At 41.6% G+C, this 21,040-nt stretch overlaps 1 protein-coding gene and 1 pseudogene across 1 annotated transcript; one reads left to right on the forward strand and one right to left on the reverse strand.

The window, feature by feature from the left end:
- Positions 1-7,897: 7,897 nt before the first annotated feature.
- On the forward strand, positions 7,898-8,544 carry Sptssa (serine palmitoyltransferase, small subunit A; the record flags this gene model as incomplete). The annotated part of the gene is given in 1 exon segment (XM_005376942.2): positions 7,898-8,544. A coding segment is annotated over 1 exon segment (104 nt), but the record flags the coding sequence as incomplete, so codon positions are not given.
- An 8,933-nt stretch (positions 8,545-17,477) lies between these two features.
- On the reverse strand, positions 17,478-18,571 carry LOC102012068 (annotated as a pseudogene).
- Positions 18,572-21,040: the final 2,469 nt, after the last annotated feature.

Consider the following 21,040-nt stretch of genomic DNA (forward strand, 5'->3'; position numbering starts at 1 on the left):
AACTCACAGTGATCCTCCTGCCTCAGTCTCCCAAGTGCTGGGATTACAGGCTCGCGCTACCAGGCCCGGCTGGCATTTGCATTTAGATTCAGGTGACTTTCAATAATTTCTGTGTGCCTTTGCTAGACTATAGTTGTTTATTCCTGAGGGCTAAGACTCCGTTTATTTCCTAGTAACAAATGAAGTCCAAGTATCCCTACCTAAAGAGGAGGATCCTTCACAGAAAAGTTTTCAGCCTTATATTATGTGCGTTTTATTTTCTTTATTTCCTTATAGCAGTATGGGAATTGAACCCAGAGTTTTCACACTAAACCATGTCCCAGCCCTTTTTTGTGGGGGAGGGGGCGGTACCAGGAATTGAACTCAGGACCTCACAATCACCAGGAAAGGCACTGCACAGCTGAGCTGTATCCTTGACCCTTCCCACCCCTTTCTTTAATTTTTAATTTTTTTTTTTTTTTTTTTGGTTTTTCTCTGGTACCGGGAACCGAACTCATGACCTTGCGCTTGCCAGGCAGGAATTTTTAATTTTTAGACAATCTCATTAAGTCACTAAGTTTCCCAGGCCAGGCTCAAATTTATGATCCTCTTGTCTCAGTCTTCCAGAGTGCTGGGATTACATGCATTTTCCTTTACAGCTCTTCTTAAGGAAACCACACAGGCATACAAAAAGCCCTCATAAAAAATATAAAGAATGTACATGTACTACCAGTCACCTGAAGAAAAATATTCCTAATATGTTTGAAGGCCCTGTAGCCCCCTTTTCCACTGCTTTGCCTTTCTCCCTCTACCCATTCCTCCCTACCACGTGACTAGTATCCTGAATTTGCCATTTATTTCTTATTACCTGTATCCCATATATATGCATCACAACACAATGCCATATATAGCCTTGAGCTCTGGTATCTTGCATCTTAATCAGACAGAAAACCATTTCAAGTTTTGATAAGTTCTTGTTTCACTTAGTGGAAAAAAAGATTTTATATGCATATAAAAAATTTAAAAGCTTGATAATTTAGTGTTCATAAAATAAGAGTTTAAATTTCAGAGTCTTATGTTAGAGTGGAGTAATCTTGATTAAGCTGATTTATGGGTATACTTTAATGGATATGGTCTCCCTACTAAATTGAAGATTTATAGTGCCATAAAAGGTATGTAACATGATTAATGAAAGAGCTGTTTTATAGAAATCACTCCTTACTTGTGTTGAACTTGAGCATTGACCTGAAGCCTTTTTTTTTTTTTTTTTTTGGTCTTTTTGAGACAGGGTCTTGCTATGCCATTCAGGCTGGCCTTGAGCTCACTTTGTAGCCTAGGCTGGCCTCAAACTCCGCAACAATCCTCCTGCCTCAGCCTCCCGAGTACTGGGATTACAGGTGTGTGCCACCATGCCTGGCCTGAAGCTTGTTTCTTTATCATTTTCATTTGCTTGACATATAGAAGACTTATGTATAAACTCCTAAAAAATAAAAAAATTTCTTTTTGTCTTTTTCTTTATTCCTTTAGTGGTGCTGGGGATTGAACGCAGGGACTTGTGCATGCTAGAGACATGCTATACCCTGACCTATAACCCCTGTCCCCAAAAGGATTTTTAAATACAACATTGTCTAGATACTGATTTTTTGTTTGTCTGTGTGAGTGTGTGTGTGTGGTCTTGAGACAAGGCTTTATTAAGCAGTTCAGGCTGGCCTTGAACTCACTTTGTAGCCTGATTCTGAACTCACAGTGATCCTCCTGCCTCGGCCTGCCCAGTGCTGGGATTACAGACGTGTGCTACACTACCATGACCAACGCCACCATTATTCTTTCTTCTATTATTACTAAACAATAAGCAAGGTCAGAGTAGTGTAAAAATCTGTAGGGTTTTCTGAGATGTATGTGTACTGGGGGATGGTTTCCGGGGTTGGGAAGTGCCCTGTAGAAGTAGTGAAGTAGCCGGGTGCAGTGACAGCTGCCTGGAATCCCATCTGTCTGGCTGACACAAGAGGATAGCAAGTTCAAGGTTAGCCTGAATAACTGAGTGAGACCCTGCCTTAAAATAAAAAGATCTGGGGGTGTACCTCAGTGGTAAAATGCTTCTGGGTTTGATCCCCAACATTGCAAAAATGGCAACATTAAAAAGCAGCATGGTCCAGTGTAAGCTTTTTCAGTGGCACGCTCTGCACTCTGCAGAGTACTGCTTTTCTTATCTTTGATAAATGTAAAAGCTTGCTACCTTTAAAAAAAAAAAGTAGCACAGTGGATGTCATTGGTCTTCACCGTGGTCCCCTAGCTGATGTGCCCGTGTCCCAGCCACTGTGAGCGTGTCTGCTAAGGCCCTATCGCTGCCCTTCTTGTATTGCCCTTGGCCCACGGGACTTTTTCTTGCCTCCTCATGTAGCCAGTGATTGGCAGAGAAGGTTCGCAGAAGGGCAAGGCCGTCCTCTCAAGGGCACGCCAACGAAATGGGATTATTGGTGCTCTGGAGTGCCCTGTAGGAACTGAGACCCTGTCTCTGATTAGCACCCCCATTCTACTTAGTCCCTTTCTGATAAAACTCCCTGAAGATCGAGTGTGTACTCTCCGTATCAGTCCCTCAATCCTTGTTTACTGCTGTGCTGTGCGCTTCCGCCTAAGACAGGTATTTGGGACTAGATTACAAAGGTCCTTGAAGGCCGGTGTTAGGCTCCTAGGTGCGATCCTATAGGCAGGCGAAGGGAAGCCTGCTGTGTTTTACAAGGATTGCTCAGTAACGAGTGGCGTGGCGCGGCCAGGCATGTAGTGCCGCAACGCAACGCCTGCCTGGCAAGCGCGAGGTCCTGAGTTTGATTCCCGGTGCACGCGCCCCACCCCACAAAGAAAAAAAAAGTGGTCTGGAAGGTGGCAGGAGGCTTAAAGTGTTGCTTTTTACAAGTTCTAAATAAGGAATATTAAATGCCTCAATTATTTATCATTGATTAGCGGAGGGAATATGAGATAGTCATTTGTGGAGGTTGGGGAAGAACAGAAATTTTCGATAGTTTGAATGTGGGAAGAACTCAAAGGTGGATTGGACGAGTCGGCAGATAGTTGTGTCAGCTGAAAAATAGAACTCATAGGAACTGGTAGTGTGGGAAAAAAGGAAGTTCAGTTTTGGCTGTCTTGAATTTAAGGTACCTCTTGGAGTGTCACGGGCGGAAATGTCAGTGTAGGGAAGCAGTCTGGAGACAGCTGTGTGCAGTATGGAAGGCGGGTCAGGTCAGCAGTATAAAGGTAATGGTTTAAGTTACTCAGGAGTCTGGCCCAGGGCAAGACCCTGGGAGCCCCATTTTACCACTTGGGATGTTTTCTTCTCAGCAGCAAGTCACAGAGAAAACCTAACTGGTATAAGAGTAAAGGGAATTTATTGGCATAGTGTTTAAAAACGTAGGGGTATGGTAGGCTTCAGGGTTATTTGATCAGGATTCTGGCTTCATTTTTTTCTGTAATTGTAGTCACCTTAAATATGTGAGCTTCGTTTTTGCTTTCCCTGTGGAGGAAAAGTGACCCCCGCGATTCCAGAATTCTGCAAACTGCTATTCCGGAGAGAGAGCATCTGTGTTCCTGAATTCCTGGCAGAAGCCCTAGGCTTTGAGCGGATCAGTGCTGAGAGAGACCATTGGCCCCGAAGGGAGGGGATTCCCTAGTTGGTCTTTGGCGATGCAATAGAGTGATTAGAAAGTAGTGCTGGAGACTGGAAGAGAGCCCTAGAGAAGCTCCCCAGCCCAGAACAGAAAGGGCTTTGAAGAGGAAGGACTAAAAACTGTCAATTCAGATAGCCCTTGGATTTGGTAGATCACTTGGTGAGCTTGTCTCTAGCCTAGCAGGACAGAAGTCCGATGCTTCTGTTGGTCAGCCAGCCAAATATACAGTCAAAGGGAAGCAGTGAATGTATACTTTTTGTTTGTTTGTTTTAAGTAAGTTAGGTGGTAGCCGGGCATGGTGGTGCACACCTGTAATCCCAGCACTCACTCAGGAGGCTGAGGCAGGAGGATCGTTGTGAGTATGAGACCAGCCTGGGCTACAAAGTGAGCTCAAGGCCAACCTGAACTGCATAGCAAGACCCTGTCTCAAAAAGACAAAAAAAAAAACCACAGAAAAAAAAAAAAAAACCAAAAACAAAAACAGAAAAAACAGGTGGTACATGGAAAGTGGTAGTTTAAGGAAGAACTAGACTAGGGAGATTAAAATTAAAACATGATTAAAATGGTTATGGGATACTTTTTGCCCATAAATGGAATGAATTTAGAATCTGAGCTTGGGTTTGACCTGTTGCTCTAAAGATAGAGACTGTTTCCTGTATGGCCCTGGACAAGTCACAGTTTTCTCAGCCTCTGGTGAGTAATGACCATGATAAACATTTCATAAGAAAGCTATAAAGGTTAAACAAGATAATATTATACACGAGAGATTTGTCAGCTAAACTGTTCTACAAATATTAGCAGGTAGTTAGCACATTGTTTATTTAAACCATATCTTCTCATAAAAATGTAAGCTATTATAGAATGCTGGTAGGTACAGCTGAAAGGTAAGTGAGAGAATGGGAGAAAAGATAAAAGGAGGAAAAAAGGAGACAGCTTTAGGTCCAGCATTTTATTTCTCTCTTAGTATTGCTTTGTGGCTTTGCAAAGCCAAAGGTCCTTAGATGTTACATAATGTTTGTTTGCAGCATTCTGTGTGGCCCTGTGTTGACTTGTGTATATACAGTTTCGGTTCCTTCTGGAGTAAGGATAAAGCAACACAGTACAGTGTGGTTATTGCTTAGGATACCAGAGTGACCTTTTATTAGAATTTTTATTAGTATACATTTGCACTATATAATGATTACATTTACCTTGGGGAGTTGGTACTTTTTTTTTTTTTTTTTTTGGGAGCTGGGAATTGAACTCATGACCTTGCTCTTGCCAGGCTGATGCTGTGCTGCTGAGCTATATCCCCTGGCCTATGGTACTTGTATATAATACATCCTAGTTACTTATTTTTTAATTTAATTTTTCATTTTACTGGTTGGTATATATTTTACTGGTTGGTATAATTTTTTATTTTACTGGTTGGTATTTTACTGGTATGTATGTATGTACATATTTATTTATTTATTAGACAGGATCTCACTATGTAGTTTCAGGCTGGCTTTGAACTCACTATGTAGCCCAGGCTGCTCCCAAACTCATCATGTTCCTCCTGCCTCAGCCTCCCAAGTGCTGGAATTACAGGTATGTGCCACCACACCCAGCGTATTGGTACATTTTAGATATACGTAATGATAACATTCATCATAGGGTATTTGCACCTGTATGTGATATATTTGCTGTTATTCCTATTCCCCTTCCCTCCCTTCAACCCCTCTTCCCCTCCTTACTTACAAAAACTTTGTTGTCATGTTTTTCTTTTTTTGGTTTTTTGAGACAGCATCTTGCTATGTAGTCCAGGCTAGCCTTAAACTCACTATGTAGCCCAGGCTGGCTTTGAACTCATGATAATCCTCCTGCCTCAGTCTCCCAAGTGCTAGGATTATAGGTGTATGCCACCACACCGGGCCTCCATTTTTTCTATTCTTTTTTTTTCTGTCCCTTCTTTTCTTTTCCCCTCCCGCTCCCTGTTCCCCTTCTCATTTGAACATTTTCTTTCCATTTCCCAATATCTGTTATATATTTTGATCCTTTACACTTTTGGTTTCTCACACCAGAGAAATAATGCAGTATTTACACATGTAACACAACTTTTTTCATCCCTTTCGCCTGTTATCCCTTCCCACTCCCTCCTGTCTCTTCCCTTTTGCAAAAGCTCTACTGCCCTATTTGCTATTATCTATCTGTTATTTTGCTGTTTATATTTTGCGTTTCTCGGATAAGAGAAACCATGTGGAATTTAAGCTTGTGGGTCTGGTTTATTTCACTTAACATGTGTCAGTGTGTATCCATTTTCCTACAAATGGCTCAGGTTTATCTTTTTTTTTTTAACCTCATTGTGTGTAAATACCACACCTTCTTTATCCATTCATCTGTTGATTGATATATATATAGGCTACTTCCAAGATTTAGCTGTTATGAGTTGTGCTTCTGCAAACATGGGTGTGCATGTGTCACTGTAATATGATGCCTGACTCCTTTGGGAAGATAGTCAGAAGGGGAGCAGAAATTCAAATGGAATTTCTCGTTTTAGTTTTTTGAGGCCTCTCCATCCTGATGTCCATAGTGATTGTACTGCATTCCTGCCAGCAGGATAGAAGGGTTCCTTGTTCCCTGCAGCCCCTCCAGCATTTGTTGTTATTTGATTTCTTGATGATGGCCATGCTTTCTGGAGTAAGATGGGATCTCAATGTTGTTTTAATTTGTTTCTCTTTGAAGGCCAGAGATATTCAATTTTTCCATGTATTTACCGGGCATTTGCACTTCTTCTGAGAAGTGTCTGTTCACTTCAGTTGCTGACTTTTTGACTGGGTCTTTTATTTTGGAGGCTCTGAGTTTTTTGAGTTCTTTATATATGCTAGGTGTTAGTCCTCTGTCCAAGGAATAGCTGGCAAGAAAGATTTTCCCATTTTGTAGGTTGTCTCTTCACTCTGTTGGTTGTTTCCTTTGCTGTGCAGAATGATTTTCAATTTGCTATGACCCTCCTTGTTGATTTTTGATGTTATTTCTTCTGCAGTTGTTCAGCCTTTGCCTATGCCTATTCCTTCAAGAATTTTACCTACTTTATCTTCCAGTGGATTATATCTGTGTTCATTTATTTTTTAAATTTTATTAAAGGTAGGGAAACAAACAGGCTCTTCAGAGCGCTTTTGGGCCAAGTAAAAGTAGGGAAGGAAGTACACTCTACAGCATGAAGGCAGGCTGCTGTGCCGGAGCAAGGCACAGTGGCCTGCTTCTGCTTTAGCATTTAGACCTTTGATTCTTTTTTTTTTTTTTTTTTTTTCTTTTTGAGACAGGGTCTCGCTATGCAGTTCAGGCTGGCCTTGAGCTCACTTTGTAGCCCAGGCTGGTCTTGAACTTGCAACGATCCTCCTGCCTCAGCCTCCTGAGTGCTGGGATTACAGGCGTGTGCCACCATGCCCAGCTCTTTGATTCATTTTTGATTTTTGTTTAGTTCGTGGGTCTTTAAGCTTCTGCATGTGGATAATCAGTTTTCTCAGCATCATTTACTAATCTTTCCTACAGTGTATGTTTTTGGGCCCTTTGACAAATATCAGGTGGCTGAATGTGTCTAGGGGTTGCTTCTGCATCCTGTATTCTGTTCAATTGATCTTTATATCTGTTTCTGTGCCATTGCCATTCAGACGTTCTTATTACTATTCAAGTTGGTAGATCTTTTATAGTTATTAACTACACATTTAAAAAACAAAAAAAAACCAAAAAAAAAAAAAAAACAAAAAAAACTACACCTTTATTCCATACATTTGTTTCTTCAGTCAAAAAGTGGTATTTCTAGGCCAGGCGTGGTGGTGCACGCCAGTAATCCCAGCACTCGGGAGACTGAGGCAGGAGGATCCTTGAGAGTTCGAGACCAGCCTGGGCTACAAAGTGAGCTCAAGGCCAGCCTGAACTGCATAGCAAGACCTTGTCTCAAAAAGACAAAAAGACAAAAAAAAGGTATTGTTTAGGCTTTGTTTTAAGCAAGCTAATGTTTTTAACTATAATAGGGAGAATAACAGGACCTACTTTGTATGATAATGATGAAGATAAAATGAACCTAAAAGCAAAAACAAACAAACCAACCAAACAGAAAAACCCGAACTCTGAGAGTGCTGCATGGCTGGCATTGCTGTTCCTTATTAGTTCATCCTAAGTACTCAATAGTATGTGAGAAAAATATGTGATGGGTATTTCAACATAAAATGATTGTTTAAAAAAGTGGGTTTTATGTTAATGAACTAAGAAAAATAGTTTCCTTAACTACAGCTCAGATTCCATGCTGGTTTCCGTCGTGGGCATGGCGCTGTACACTGGATATGTCTTCATACCCCAGCACATCATGGCGATATTGCACTATTTTGAAATTGTGCAATGACCAAGATGTGATCAGGATCAAGAAGTTCCTTGGAGAAGATCCGCCCTACACAGTTGGAATGAGACTTCCTCGGATGTTGCAAGAAACTACTGGATGTCAGCATAACCAACCTTATAAATACAAAGACTAACCTTCATGAGTAGAACAGGAAACTCATCCTGACTCATGCGTTGTGTTCTTTATTTTTAATTTTAGAAAAGGCTCTTGTATAGTAGTTTTTGTCTACTTTAACATTGTAGTCATTTGTACTTTGATATTAGTATTTTCTTAACCTTTGTGACTGTTTGAATATTACGCCATGAAAGCTTTTTTTAATGTAACTTTGAGTACATTTTAATTGCCTTCTATTTTTAAAACCCGAAGTAATTAGTTGGGTTTTATCGTTCTTGCTATTGTATGGCATATACACCTGCCCGGATAAATTTCTACTCTTGACCAAAGTTTTGTAAGAAATAACAAGATTTGGAGCAGAGGGCCAGGGAGAGAAGAGGATATTTTATTGAGAATTATTTACAAGGCCGAGGATTTAGCTCAGTGACGCAGTGCCTGCCTGGCAAGCATGAGGTCCTGAGTTTGATTCCCGGTACCAAAAAGAAAAGAAAAAAAAAAAAAAAGAGAGAATTACTTATAAAAGACTTATCTGTAAGCTTGAACTCAGGAGTACAATTTTAGCTTTCTAGACTCTTAACAGTCTGTGCTGTAAAACTTAAAATATTTCTTAGCAATGATAAAAGGTAAAGATCTTGCTAAAATTAAAATAAGGAACATTTCACCTTTTAAATATTTAATTCTTATGAGGACTTATTTCCAGAAAACTTTGGTGATGATTCTTAAGACAATGGGTGGTTAGCTAATAGTCTTATTAATGTTTCTGTATACTGTAGAGTTTTTTAAGAGATGGAAAGCAGTTTCCTCTGAGAGCCGCTATTAACAGCGTATATACTTCCTTAACTTTAGTTTTGTGATTGTAATGGGTGCTGCAAATGTTTTTGCGCATTGCAATAAAATGTGATGAGATGAATTGTTAAAAAACGTAGCAAAAAGAAGTGTAAATTTGGCTAAAATCCTTTCACTCTTTGTATTGTTTTTTTTAAAGAGATTTTTATTCCTTAAATATAAAATGACTATCTAAATTTTTGATGTAAACTCATTAAATTCAAAGAGAACAAAGATCAGCTAATGTGGCAGTGTATCTTTTCCTTTGTGGTTAAATATTGATCTACTGTAGTCGTTACATTTCTGAACTGATTGCTGTGGAGGACCAGATACATGTAAGTATATCTTAACATGTCTCTCAACATAAAGATAATACTACTAATAAAAGGGATTATGTACGTTAAGATACGTTCCACATAGGCTTTCCTAATTTTGAAAAACTCAGGTATTTTTGGCCCTAAATTTTTAGAACTGTATTTTTGAAGTGCTTTCTAATCCAGAGGTCTCAAGTAATATAGAAAACTTTAGTATCTTTAAAACATCTATTTAAAAATTCTCTTTATATAATTACAATTAGATTGGTGTGACGATAGTATCTAATTACCTAATTTTGAAGTAGTTAAAATTGGATATGATTATAGGTGAGCTATGTTCATACTCTCACATTGCAATAAGATGTGACACTCTCAGATAAGAAATATGAGAATTTAATTAGAATCTGTTCATTAATGCTCATATGTGCTATTCCTCCATTGTTCCCCATAAAGAACTACTGACAAATGTGTATATTTTGTGTTGTTGTTTGTTTTGAGACAGGATCTTGCTATGTAGTTAAGACTGGCCTTGGACTCACTGTGTAGCCCAGGCTGACCTCAAACTCACAGTGATCCTCCTGCCTCAGCCTCCTGAGTGCTGGGATTACAGGAGTGTGCCACTGCTCCTGGCTGACAAGTGGCTGTCTAATATCCCCATAGTGAGTTGGAGATAAGAAAAGAGAAGAATTAATAGTTTAATAGATGGGTATCTAGATTACCTACCTGACCCTCTACTTAGAAATCTTTAATTCATCTTCACTTTTTATTGGAATTCGTTAAATTACTATTGTGTAGCTGATGATTTTATGAGCACTGGCCTGTGAGATATATGGAAGATGAGTTCAGCCTCACAGGAAATCTTGAGATTCAGAAAGAGGAATAGGAGTACATCCATTGAGAAGGGATCAAGAAAATATATTCTCAGCAACCACGGAAGGTATGGTGTGTTCGCTAGTGACTAACAGAGTGAAAATCTCTACTTTCTTTTTTTAAATAAAGTATTTGTTAGACAGTTCTCCATGGCCTGCTTGTCTTTATATGTTTCTTGCTAGGAAAGACATGACTGCCTTAATTCTGGGATGATTTTTAAGGACAAGGAGAGAAAATAGAAGATTTAGAGAAGATAGAGATACCCACGGTGTCTCCCTCCAGAGCAAAGGGCGGGTTTTCCCAGAGCCTTGGAAAATAGAGGGTGCACCTGGAGTAAAAGGCATTATAAAAGGTTTCGGTCCCCTGTGCTCAGGGCTCCTCTCCTGTAAAGGAATCCATTGCGCACACTGGCGTCACCTGGCCCCCTGCATCAGTGTGTGGGAATTGAGGTTGATAACTATGGTAGACCGAGCTGTATAGGGTTAAGCTGCTGAACACAGGGACCTCTGTGTTGGAAAAGAGCATATGCACAGTGCTCTGAAGTCAGCCACAGCTGAGGCAGCCAAGGACATGGGCTGCTGATACCCACTGTTCCAGAGCAGTAACGCTGCCAACCTTAAAGATAAGACTTCTCCTCATTGGCAAAATTTACTACTTGGAGAAGTCTTTGAACTGACTCCCAAGGTCCTGCACTTACCTCAGTATCCCCTTCCTTTGTTTGAAAACCGAGTAAATACGGACCACCTGGAGAAGTTCTTTGTCTCAACCCCCAGAGAATCTCGAATTCTGTTAGAGAGTTTTGACCCTCCTGCAGTCCTAAAAATCATACCACTTGTCTCTTTTATTTAAGCTGTTTGCTACCCACTTGTTTGGGAAGTTGTGGGCCTGATCAGTCTGCAGTAGGTTACCAGAGGAACAACAGTAATAATCTCTTTTTTTTGGTACCAGGAATTGAACTCAGGACCTTGCACTTGCCAGGCAGGCGCTTATGCAACTGAGCTATATCCCTGGCCCTACAGTAATAATCTCAATACTGTTGCTATTGCTGAGAGTAGTAAAGTCCTTTGTCTTTGACCCCAGAGTCTCATGTTTCCTGCCAGGGTCTATAAAACTGTCAAGTTAACTTGTTAACTTGCAAGCAGAGTGAAATCTCAGCGCCTTCACAGTTCTTACCAGTTTGGGTGATGAGGATGGGATGCGGCCTAATTAAGTCCTTTGGAAAAAGGATAATGGCCCCACAAACCAGCCTTGGTGGTGAGCCAGCTCCCTAGGATTCAGAAGTGAATGCTTTTGTCCAAGTTTTGAGTGGTTAGGGGATTAAGAATCTTCTGTGTGGTGAGAAATTGGAAAGAGACAAAGTATGTGGGGCCTTGGTCATTTGTCACTCTCCTCTGGGTAGTATGAGAAGGGAATCTATGGCAGTGGGTCAATAGGCTCCACCACCAAGACTAGGGACAGTGTGGCCGTGGCCAAGGAATCCTGAAAGCTGAAAAAGTGTCAGCAGTGAGGGATGTGCTATATGGTGCAGATCTTTGGGTCTTCTGAAAACCTCGGCAGCTCTTTCAGGTGAGCTAGGAGGAGACTGGACATTGGAAATTGAAATGAACACAAAGCCTGAATTTCCTCTGAGAGCTGTGCTTCCATGCCCCTGATCACATCCTGTGCTTCTACCTTTTAAAAAATTTGTTTTCTTGAGATAGGTTCCCTCCATGTAGTGCAGGCTGTCCTTGAACTCACAGTGATCCTCCTGCCTCAGCCTCCCTAGTGCTCAGAGATTACAGGTATGTGCCACCCCATGCAGAACTCTGCTTCTACCTTGATCTTTGCTTCATTAAGGAGAAAGATGATCAATGATGAGACCCAGTACACACCCTCCTGAGGATGCTGGGGGAACTTGTGCAGAAGGGAGAGTTGGGCTTTTTTTGGCTCCATTGGCTATGGTCACATAAGGGACCAGCTTTTCCTTGGGATGATGGGACATTAGATTTCAACTGACTAGATTCAGGCAATATTTGCATTGGAGAAGGGAAATTAATGTGATCTTGTTGCATGGGACCCTTTGGGCCTATTTCACTTACTACAGTGGCTTCCGTGTGGGTATATACTGTAATTGGTGTTGATATTGTGCATGGTTCTATGTTGAATTCTGTAAGTGCCAGGGGCGAGTCTAAGATGTGCACAGAGAAATGCTAGTATCTTTGGGTCCTGACAACCTGGATGACTCCTTTCAGCCACAAATCTCCATGACTATCTACCTGACATAGCTTTCTGGTATCCCTCTTTTAAAAAGCACCTATTGGGGCTGGGGATTTAGCTCAGCGGCACAGCGCCTGCCTGGCAAGCGCAAGGTCATGAGTTTGATTCCCTGTACCAGGGAAAAAACAAACAAACAACAACAAAAAAACAAAACAAATTTAAAAAGCACCTATTAGCCCACTCTGGGGCTCTTCTTCAAACTGCACCATCCCTTTTTGGGGTAGGTCAGTTGGACTCAATGTAGGGAAGGTCAAACAAATGTCACTGTCAGGTGGAAATGTCATGTTTAAGAATTTAGCAGACCTGGGCTGGGGATATAGCTCAGCGGCACAGCGCCTGCCTGGCAAGCACAACGTCCTGAGTTAGATTCCCAGTATCAAAAAAAAAAAAAAAAAAAAAAAAAAAAAAAGGAATATAGTAGACTTGGTTCTAGCAGCATCCTCAGTTTTATATGAAAAAGCCATGGTGCCAGCTGTTCTGACTGAACCAAATGTGGGTGTGTTTGCTCTACCTGCTGCGCAGAGCGTGAGGCTCTTCTCAAGTTATTACTGCCTGGATCCATCACCACACTGGGTATAGAGTACAGCTACCACTGCAGCTGTGGCCTAAAGTAAACCCTGAGGTCACGTAGAGGCTCCCTGCAAGCCAGGAAGGAAAAAGTGTTGCATTGAAAAGATCGTGAAGCAGGAACCAGCGCCTCTACCTCCCCCCACCTTGCTCTTGGCAAAATGACATCAGATGTTTGACTTCTTTTCAGGGATATCCTTTATACCTTTACTACTGTTGCTCCATGAGTTACAAAGCAGGTTCCAACCATATTATTGTAGCCCAGGCTGGTCTTGAACTCACAACGATCCTCCTGCCTCCGCCTCCCGAGTGCTGGGATTCCAGGTGTGTGCCACCACACCTGGCTTTGGGCCATTTGTAGTTCAATAATGTGTTTATGTTAACAAAGGTACTCAACCAAGTGCCGAAGGCATTCAGTGGACGTTTCAACCCTATAGTTCAGAACCTCTGACATTGTTGAATACTGAAATGGCTTCTTCAGAAATCAATTTAAATAGATGTCTGATTGTAGGTCGCTCTTTTTCTCATTCATCCCTGTCTCTGTCTCTGTCTCTCTCTCTCTCTCACCCTGATAGTGGGCGGGATTGTTAAACTGTTGAATCCAGGACCCTGGGGGCTATGATTGAGATCAGTACTGCAGTAGGTACCTCATCTTGCCGTGCACAGTCCTAGGGGCAGTAGGCTTAATTAAATGCTGTGCGGGACTCACGCACTTGGTGCTAGCCCCTGTTGGTCAGGTTAATTAGAGCGGCTGCTGGAGTGGTACAATCATCAGAAACATTTCCAGGAGCTGAGACTGTAAAAACCGCACAGTAGGAGAAAGTGTGCAGTCTTGTGGATACCGTCGGAGACTAGATATTATTGGAAGACGGTTCTCCACGGGCCTCTCGCATTTTTATTTCTTGTGAGCAGAAGCACGGATCATCTTTGTCCCAGACTCTCCAAGAAGGTTTGCATAGGGAAGAGCCCAGGCAGAAAGATGTAATGTCTTCTTCTGGGGCAAAGGGCAGGCTTGCTTACAGCCTTGGAAAATAGATACAGTGTTTACCACGGGACCGTGCCATCCAGTCTAAGATTTGGATTCTCTAATCGTGGAGATCCTTTCTTGTAATGAAACTCATTGTGTGTAGGTGTCACTTAAGCACTCTGTGCCACCCTGCGGGAATTACAAAAAAATGCTAATACTGTGTGCTAGGTACTGCTATTTAGGGCAATAACAACCTTTGTCTCTGACCCTGGAGTCCTACGTTTTCTGCCAACATTCGTGGAACTATTGATAGGCTAACTTGATAGCTTGCAAATAGGATAAAACCTTAGATCCTTCACAATTCTTTATAGCATTTACCTTGAATACTAAAGTAACACTAGGGTTTAAAGCATTGCTTTTATTAGTGCATATTTGTAGTATATAATGGTTGCATTCTTTGTTTGGAACTGGTAGAAGTACTGTACATAGCACATCTTAATTTTTTTCCATGACCATTCCCCTTTCCTCCATCTCTTGATCGTCTTGATTTGTTAGTTTTTTTTTTAATATTTGAATGTGCAGAAAGCCTTGATCTTGTGTTTTCTCCTAGTTACTTGTAAATTTTACAGTTTCCATGGTTCTTAAAAATGCAATGGAGTCTTTAAGAGTGTAACATATGTTCTTACATATTTAACATTTTTACAGTACAAAATCGGATCAAGTTTGGATAGTCAAGCTGTTCATGAAAAGCATTTGTTTTACTTTTTCTTTAGTATGGGAATATTATGGCAGTTTAGCAGTCCAGCTGAGATAAGCTGGTATCTTGGCCAAAGTGGTGGCACTGGAGGGAGAAATAAATGGATATGGTGACTAATGAGATGTAGGGAGGGCGAGGGAGGAGAGAGTCTAGGTTTCTGGCTTGAGCAACTGGGTAAGGGGTAACATTCCCTAATCCAGGTACTGGGGGGGAGGATCAGGTGTAGGGGAGATCATGTAACTGTGAGGTGGGTTGCAGATGATAAGGGGCTGTGAAAGCCATGTTAGGAGTCCAGTCTTCATCCTAAGAGCAACAGGGAGTCACTGAAGGATTTTAAGTAAGAAAGTGATAACAGATTTGCATTTTAGAAAGATCACCCTGTTCACATTGAATATGAGATGGAGGGAATGCTCGGGTAGGAAATTATTTAGGAGGTTGTTAGAGTAATTCAGGCAACTCATGGGACCTGTATTAGTCAAGGTTCTTCAGATAAGCAGAACCAAAGGATATACATACACAAAGGTTTACTGTACAGCTGGGTTCTGGGCCAGCCTGGCTACATAGTGAGACCTTGTCTCAAAAAATAAGAAAGCAAAATGAAAGAGAGAGAGAGAGAGAGAGAGAGAGAGAGAGAGAGAGAAAGAGAGAGAGAAAAGAAGATTAATTCACATGACTGAAGGATAGTAAGTTTGAAATCTGCAGAAGCAAAGTTCCAGTTCAAGTCCAGTGCTGTATAGAATCAGGACAAGACAATGCCTCACTTTGAAGGTCATCATATAGGAAGACTCAGTGTTTGTTCATGTTCAAATTTAAAGACTGAACCAGGTGTGGTGATGTATACCTGTAATCCCAGCACCATTAGGAGGCTGAGGCAGGAGTATCACCGCAAGTTCAAGACTAGTCTGGGCTACATAGTGAATTCTAGGCCAATCTGAACTGCAGGACCCTGTCCCAAAAAAAACAAACAAAAAAGCAACCCAAATTTAAAGGCTATCTGTCAGGTCAGAAAATCCTCTCTTACTCAGGGATCATTGACTCATTGTCCAGTGATGTTAGATGAGGCCCAACCACTCAGTCTGCTTTACTGAGTACCAAATTAAATTTATTCTCACCAGAAATACCCAGAGTAACATTTGACCACATATCTGGGCACCCTGTGGCCTAGTCATGTTGACATACAAATTAATCATGACAGGAGCCTAAACCAAATTTATTGCTATGGAAATGTGAAGTGGATATAATTGAGAGATTGCAAGGATGCAGGAGAGGTTGCTGTCATGCATGCTGACCTGATTCTTTTTTTTTAATTCACACACATATATTTTATTAGTTTATGAGAGATAGTAACACCAATCTTTTTAACAGAAATCTCAGGTCATGAGAGGCCAAACAGATTTAAGGAAGGGAGATAAAAATTAAATCAAAAGATGATACCACCTAAATCCTACTATATGGTAGTAGTAGGCGAAGGAAGGCTAAGCTACAGCAAATTGTCTAATGTGAATGTTAGCGATGATAAAGTAGGAAGGAAGTTTGTGTTCCAAAAGACTATGGTACAATAAGCACTTGGGCCCAAAGGGATATTTGGTCAAGAAAATGTTCGAATCCCTGTAGGTAAAGCGAAATGGGAATAGATACAAAGTAGGATCTAAGCTACATAGGTGAAGGGCCAGGGATATAGCTCAGTAGCACAAGTGCCAGCCTGGCAAGCACAGGGTCCTGAGTTCAATTCCCAATATATATAAAAACAAATACAAAAAGCTACATAGGCGAGCAGATGACAATGGATCAGGCTTCTTCCCCCCAAGAAACACTTGCTGTACTGTATTATCCCCTCCCCACCTTCACGATCCCACCCAACAGCTGCTCAAGCTCAGCTGCCTGCTCCTGCCTCACAGGCTGCTGCACTACCGGGACGAGGTTTGGGGCTGCTCAAGGCTTGCTTTTACAACAAAATTTAGAAAGTTTGTCGCATACTTTTTTTTTTTCCGGTACCAGGAATTGAACTCACGACCTCACGCTTGCTAGGCAGGTGTTGTGCCGCTGAGCTCCATCCCCAGGCCCCACATACTGTTTTGAACAAAGAACAACCCTAAAGCATTCACATATAAATAAGTCTAGGCAATGCAAAATGCAAATCTGTTATCACTTTCTTACTTAAAATCCTTCCATACTCATGGCCTTCACAATCTTGAAAGTCTGAGATCTGTAGCAGCTGAGCACTAGTCAAAGCTGCAAGGCTCACAATAGCAAGGAATCCAGAATGAGACAGCGCAGGTAGGAAATCCCAGCAGTCAGTCTCAGTCTGACTTTCCACAGAATAAATGCTAATAGACCTATGTGGGACGTGGATATACCCAGATTAAGCAGGCGGGGTCTTTCACTGAATTCGTCATCGAATGCCAAGGGGAAACATGGGGTGGGATTGATTTCATATTTAAAAACCTTCAGAATTTATTTATTTATTTATTTATACCAATTTTGCATGCATATATCTGGTAATCTGAACAACTAATTTGAAAACAACAGTACGCAATGTAACAACCATTGTTGAATTCCTCCCATCTTGTTTAGTGAAATTCTATATCACTTATCATGTTTTTAAAATTATTGTTATTATTTTGTCTTTTGGAGACAAGGTCTCACTAGGCAGTTCAGGCTGGTCTTGAGCTCACTTTGTAGCCCAGGCTGGTCTCGAACTTGCACTGATCCTCCTGCCTCAGCCTCCCGAGTGCTTGGATTACTGGTGTGCACCACTATGCCCTGCAAAAATTATTTTTATTCTCTTTAAAAAATGAAAGAAATGAATTTATTCTATTAGAAAGGTGTGGCTGAACAGGTAGGAAAAGATTCCCCATTGTGAGTTTTCCTGATGGTTTCTGCGAGGATCCTGGAGATGCTGATCACCTGTTCTTTGGAGCAATGCTTCAGCTTGTCCCCCTGAGGTATGAGATTGGTGACTACTGCTGCTTCAGAGCATGTGTTGTTGATGTGAAAAATGGCTCGGCCAGAGAAGATTCCACGAGTTAAAACAGCATAAACCCTGGTAACTCCAGCCGAGACAAGTTTGTCAGCCACAGGGCAGATTGTGCCACAAGTGTCAGCCATGTCATCCACAAGGATAGTCACCCTATCTTTCACACTTCCTGCTAGCAGCATGTGGTCCAAATCATTGGCCTTCTTTTGTTCTTGGTAAATCAAGGTAAAGTCCACATTCAACTGGTACGGACTCTTGGCCCCATCAATGTTAGGTGTGGCTGGGTGTGGTGGTGCACGCCTGTAATCCCAGCATTTGGGAGGCTGAGGCAGGAGGATCATTGCAAGTTTAAGACCAGCTTGGGCTACAAAATGAGCTCAAGGCCAGTCTGAACTGCATAGCGAGACCCTGTCTCAAAAAGACCAAACAACAACAACAAAAAGGTGTGATGGAGATACTCTCCCTAAGCCACTTCAGGACAGTTGGCTCTGTGGGCAGATTGTCCATTGGGATGTCAAAAAGCCCTGAATTTGAGAAGCATGTAGCTCCATGATGATAACACAGGCTGCACCTGCTACCGATAGCAGATTTGTCACAAGTTTGGCTGAGAGGGAGCCTGGCTTTCATCCTTCTTATCCTGCTGGGCATAAGGGGAGCATAGGATGGCTGCAGTAACCCGGCTGACTGAAGCAATCTTGCAAACATTAACCATAATCAAAAGCTCCTTTAGATTGTTGCTGATTTCACCACAACCACTGTGAGCAATGTAGACATTTCCACAGCGTACTTTCACCAAGTTCCACATAGGTCTCCTGGTTGCTAAATTTCTTCGTCAAATCCTTGCCTCGCTCCACGTCCAGGTGGTCAATAATCTTTTGGGATAAATCCCGTTGGGAACAGTTGCTCAAGATCTTGAGATGCAGCATCTTGGGTGAGTACCCTAGGTGCTCTTTGGTTAGCGATCACCGCTGCTGTGGAAAGGGAAAGAGAGCCCAGACACACCACTCACTTCGCATTGCGGCTCTGCCATCTTGCTGACCAAACCCTTGGTTGACCCTTTTGAGGGGTTAGGGATTCCACTCATTATGAACTAATACAAGGAGGTGATCTGGTTTGACATAGGAGAAAGTGATCTCAGTTTGACATAATAGGAAATGATTGCAGTTTTTGACACATTGAGTGCGATGTTAGTGGAATATACTAGTGGTCATATTTACTATCCTGATGAGTACAGAGATAGGGTAGTCAGAAAATAAATCTAGGCCTAAGATATATACGATTCATAGGTAGATAATAATTGAAATCAAAAGAGTGGAATTTCCTAGGTGTCCAAGCCAATAAAGCCCCTAAAATTATTTGTAAAATGATATACAAATGTTACAAGAAGCTTTTCTATAACTGCAATCAGATTTTCAATCAGGTTTGAAAGGATTAAAAACCACTGTTAGAGTCTATACTTGAATTTTTTTGCAGTGAACATGAATTAATTAATTAGTAACTAAAAATATAACATTGTAAACTAGGTTAGAAAATGACAAAATGGAAGCCGGGTGTGGTGGGCATGCATGTAATCCCAGCACTCAGGAGGCCTGAGGCAGAAGGATCCTTTCAAGTTCAAAGTCAGCCTGGGCTACAAAGTTAGCTCAAGGCCAGCCTGAACTTCACAGTGAGACCCTGTCTCAAAAAGTTAAAAAAACAAAAACCGAAAACCAAACAAGATGTACCAATATTCAAAATAGGCATGTACGTTTTGATACAGCAGTTCTATTCTTAGGCTACAGAAAGTTGTATAAAATTGTAAGTTTGAGAATATTTATCAAAAATGTGGCTTAATATAGTGGAAAAAGTAGAAACAAAGTAAGTGATCTTTCCTGGAGGACTGGATACATTGTGATGTATTTGAGGGCCACTGAGTAACTCTAAACCTGATGTTCATGTCTACTTTTTGGCATTTAGTACAAAAATGTATCATTTGCTGTCATCCCACAACAAAAGCAGAAGTAGCCCTATTTTTCCTAATTATATAATAATAAGTTTAAGGTAAAAAAATTTCAAAAAAATTGGATGACAGTTTAACATTTTGTTACAGTCATTGTAATATTGTAATAACTATGTATCGTGAGAATTGTTATGTGTCTTTTCTTTGCCTTTTTTTTTGTGTGTATGGTTTTGGGTCTCACTATGTAGTGCAGGCTGGCCTTGAACTCACAGCAGTCCTCCTGCCTCTGCCTCCCAAGTGCTGGGATTACAGGTGTGCACCATCACTGCCAGCCAGAACTGTTATGTGTTTTACACACAGAATTTAGCCTCCAATAGTCAGAGTCATCTTTGTCTTATACATAAACAAAGGGCTAATAAAGAGTCACATACTAATAAGGGGTGTTTGGGCAGGTGTGAGTACAGATTTATGCTTAGGGCTATTACACTGGAAGCTGTGTGCTTTCCTTTTTTTTTTTTTTTTTTTGGTTTTGTTTTTTTTCTGGTACTGGGAATTGAACTCATGACCTTGTGCTTGCCAGGCAGGAGCTGTGCTGCTGAGCTAAATCCCTAGCCCGAAAGTGAAGCAGCTTTCCCCCACAACTCCGTACCAGGAATCAAACTCACCACCTTGCGCTTGCTGGGCAGGCGCTGTGCCACTGAGCTAAATTCCCAGCCCTGCGCTTTCCTTTCTTCTTCTTTTCTTTTTTTTTTAAAGAAGCCACAATATACATTTTTTTCAGAGAACATTTCAGGGTCCCTGTGTTAAGTGGTTCCCAACAAGGATGATTATCCTTGAGGATCCTGATTCAGGAAGTCTCTGATCGGATCTGGGAATACCTGACGGGTAGATCATACCAAGAGGTGTGAGGTTCTACAGAGACAGCCCTCTCCTGCCTTCCCTCCTTGCTTTATCGGCAAAAGTTTTGTTTTATGCACAGTCTTCCTTGGCACCAGGACACGGCTCAGCCCTGTCACTTCTTGGCATGGATAGCTTCTTTCTTGATAAACTTGTAATATTGTAATAACTTCCCCACTTCTTTCTTGATAAACTTGAGGGCCTGTTTGTCCTTGGAGCCCTCAAGCAGCTCCGGGCGTGCTGCTCATGTAAGGAAAAGCCACATAACTCTAGCCTCATGCCCTGGGTGAACTTGGTGTGCTTGGCAAGGTGTCTGTGGTAGCAGCTGTGCCTTTTCTTGATCACATTCTTTGCTAGTTTGGGACCCTGGATGAGGTCCACAGCCTCGGAGTAGCGCAGAGCCCTGGCGGCTGCAGTGGATGTGCCTCCTTTCCTTAGAGAGATACAGGCAGGCCTGAGCGACTTGATTTGCCTTAGGGTGCCACGTTGCTTGTATTTGTATTTTTTCTTCTACCAGAAAACACGCATTAAACACTTAAGCTTGTTTTCTTTCTTTCTT

Source organism: Chinchilla lanigera, unplaced genomic scaffold (assembly GCF_000276665.1).
Source record: "Chinchilla lanigera isolate Chin_1 unplaced genomic scaffold, ChiLan1.0 scaffold00008, whole genome shotgun sequence".
Taxonomy (NCBI): Eukaryota; Metazoa; Chordata; class Mammalia; order Rodentia; family Chinchillidae; genus Chinchilla; species Chinchilla lanigera.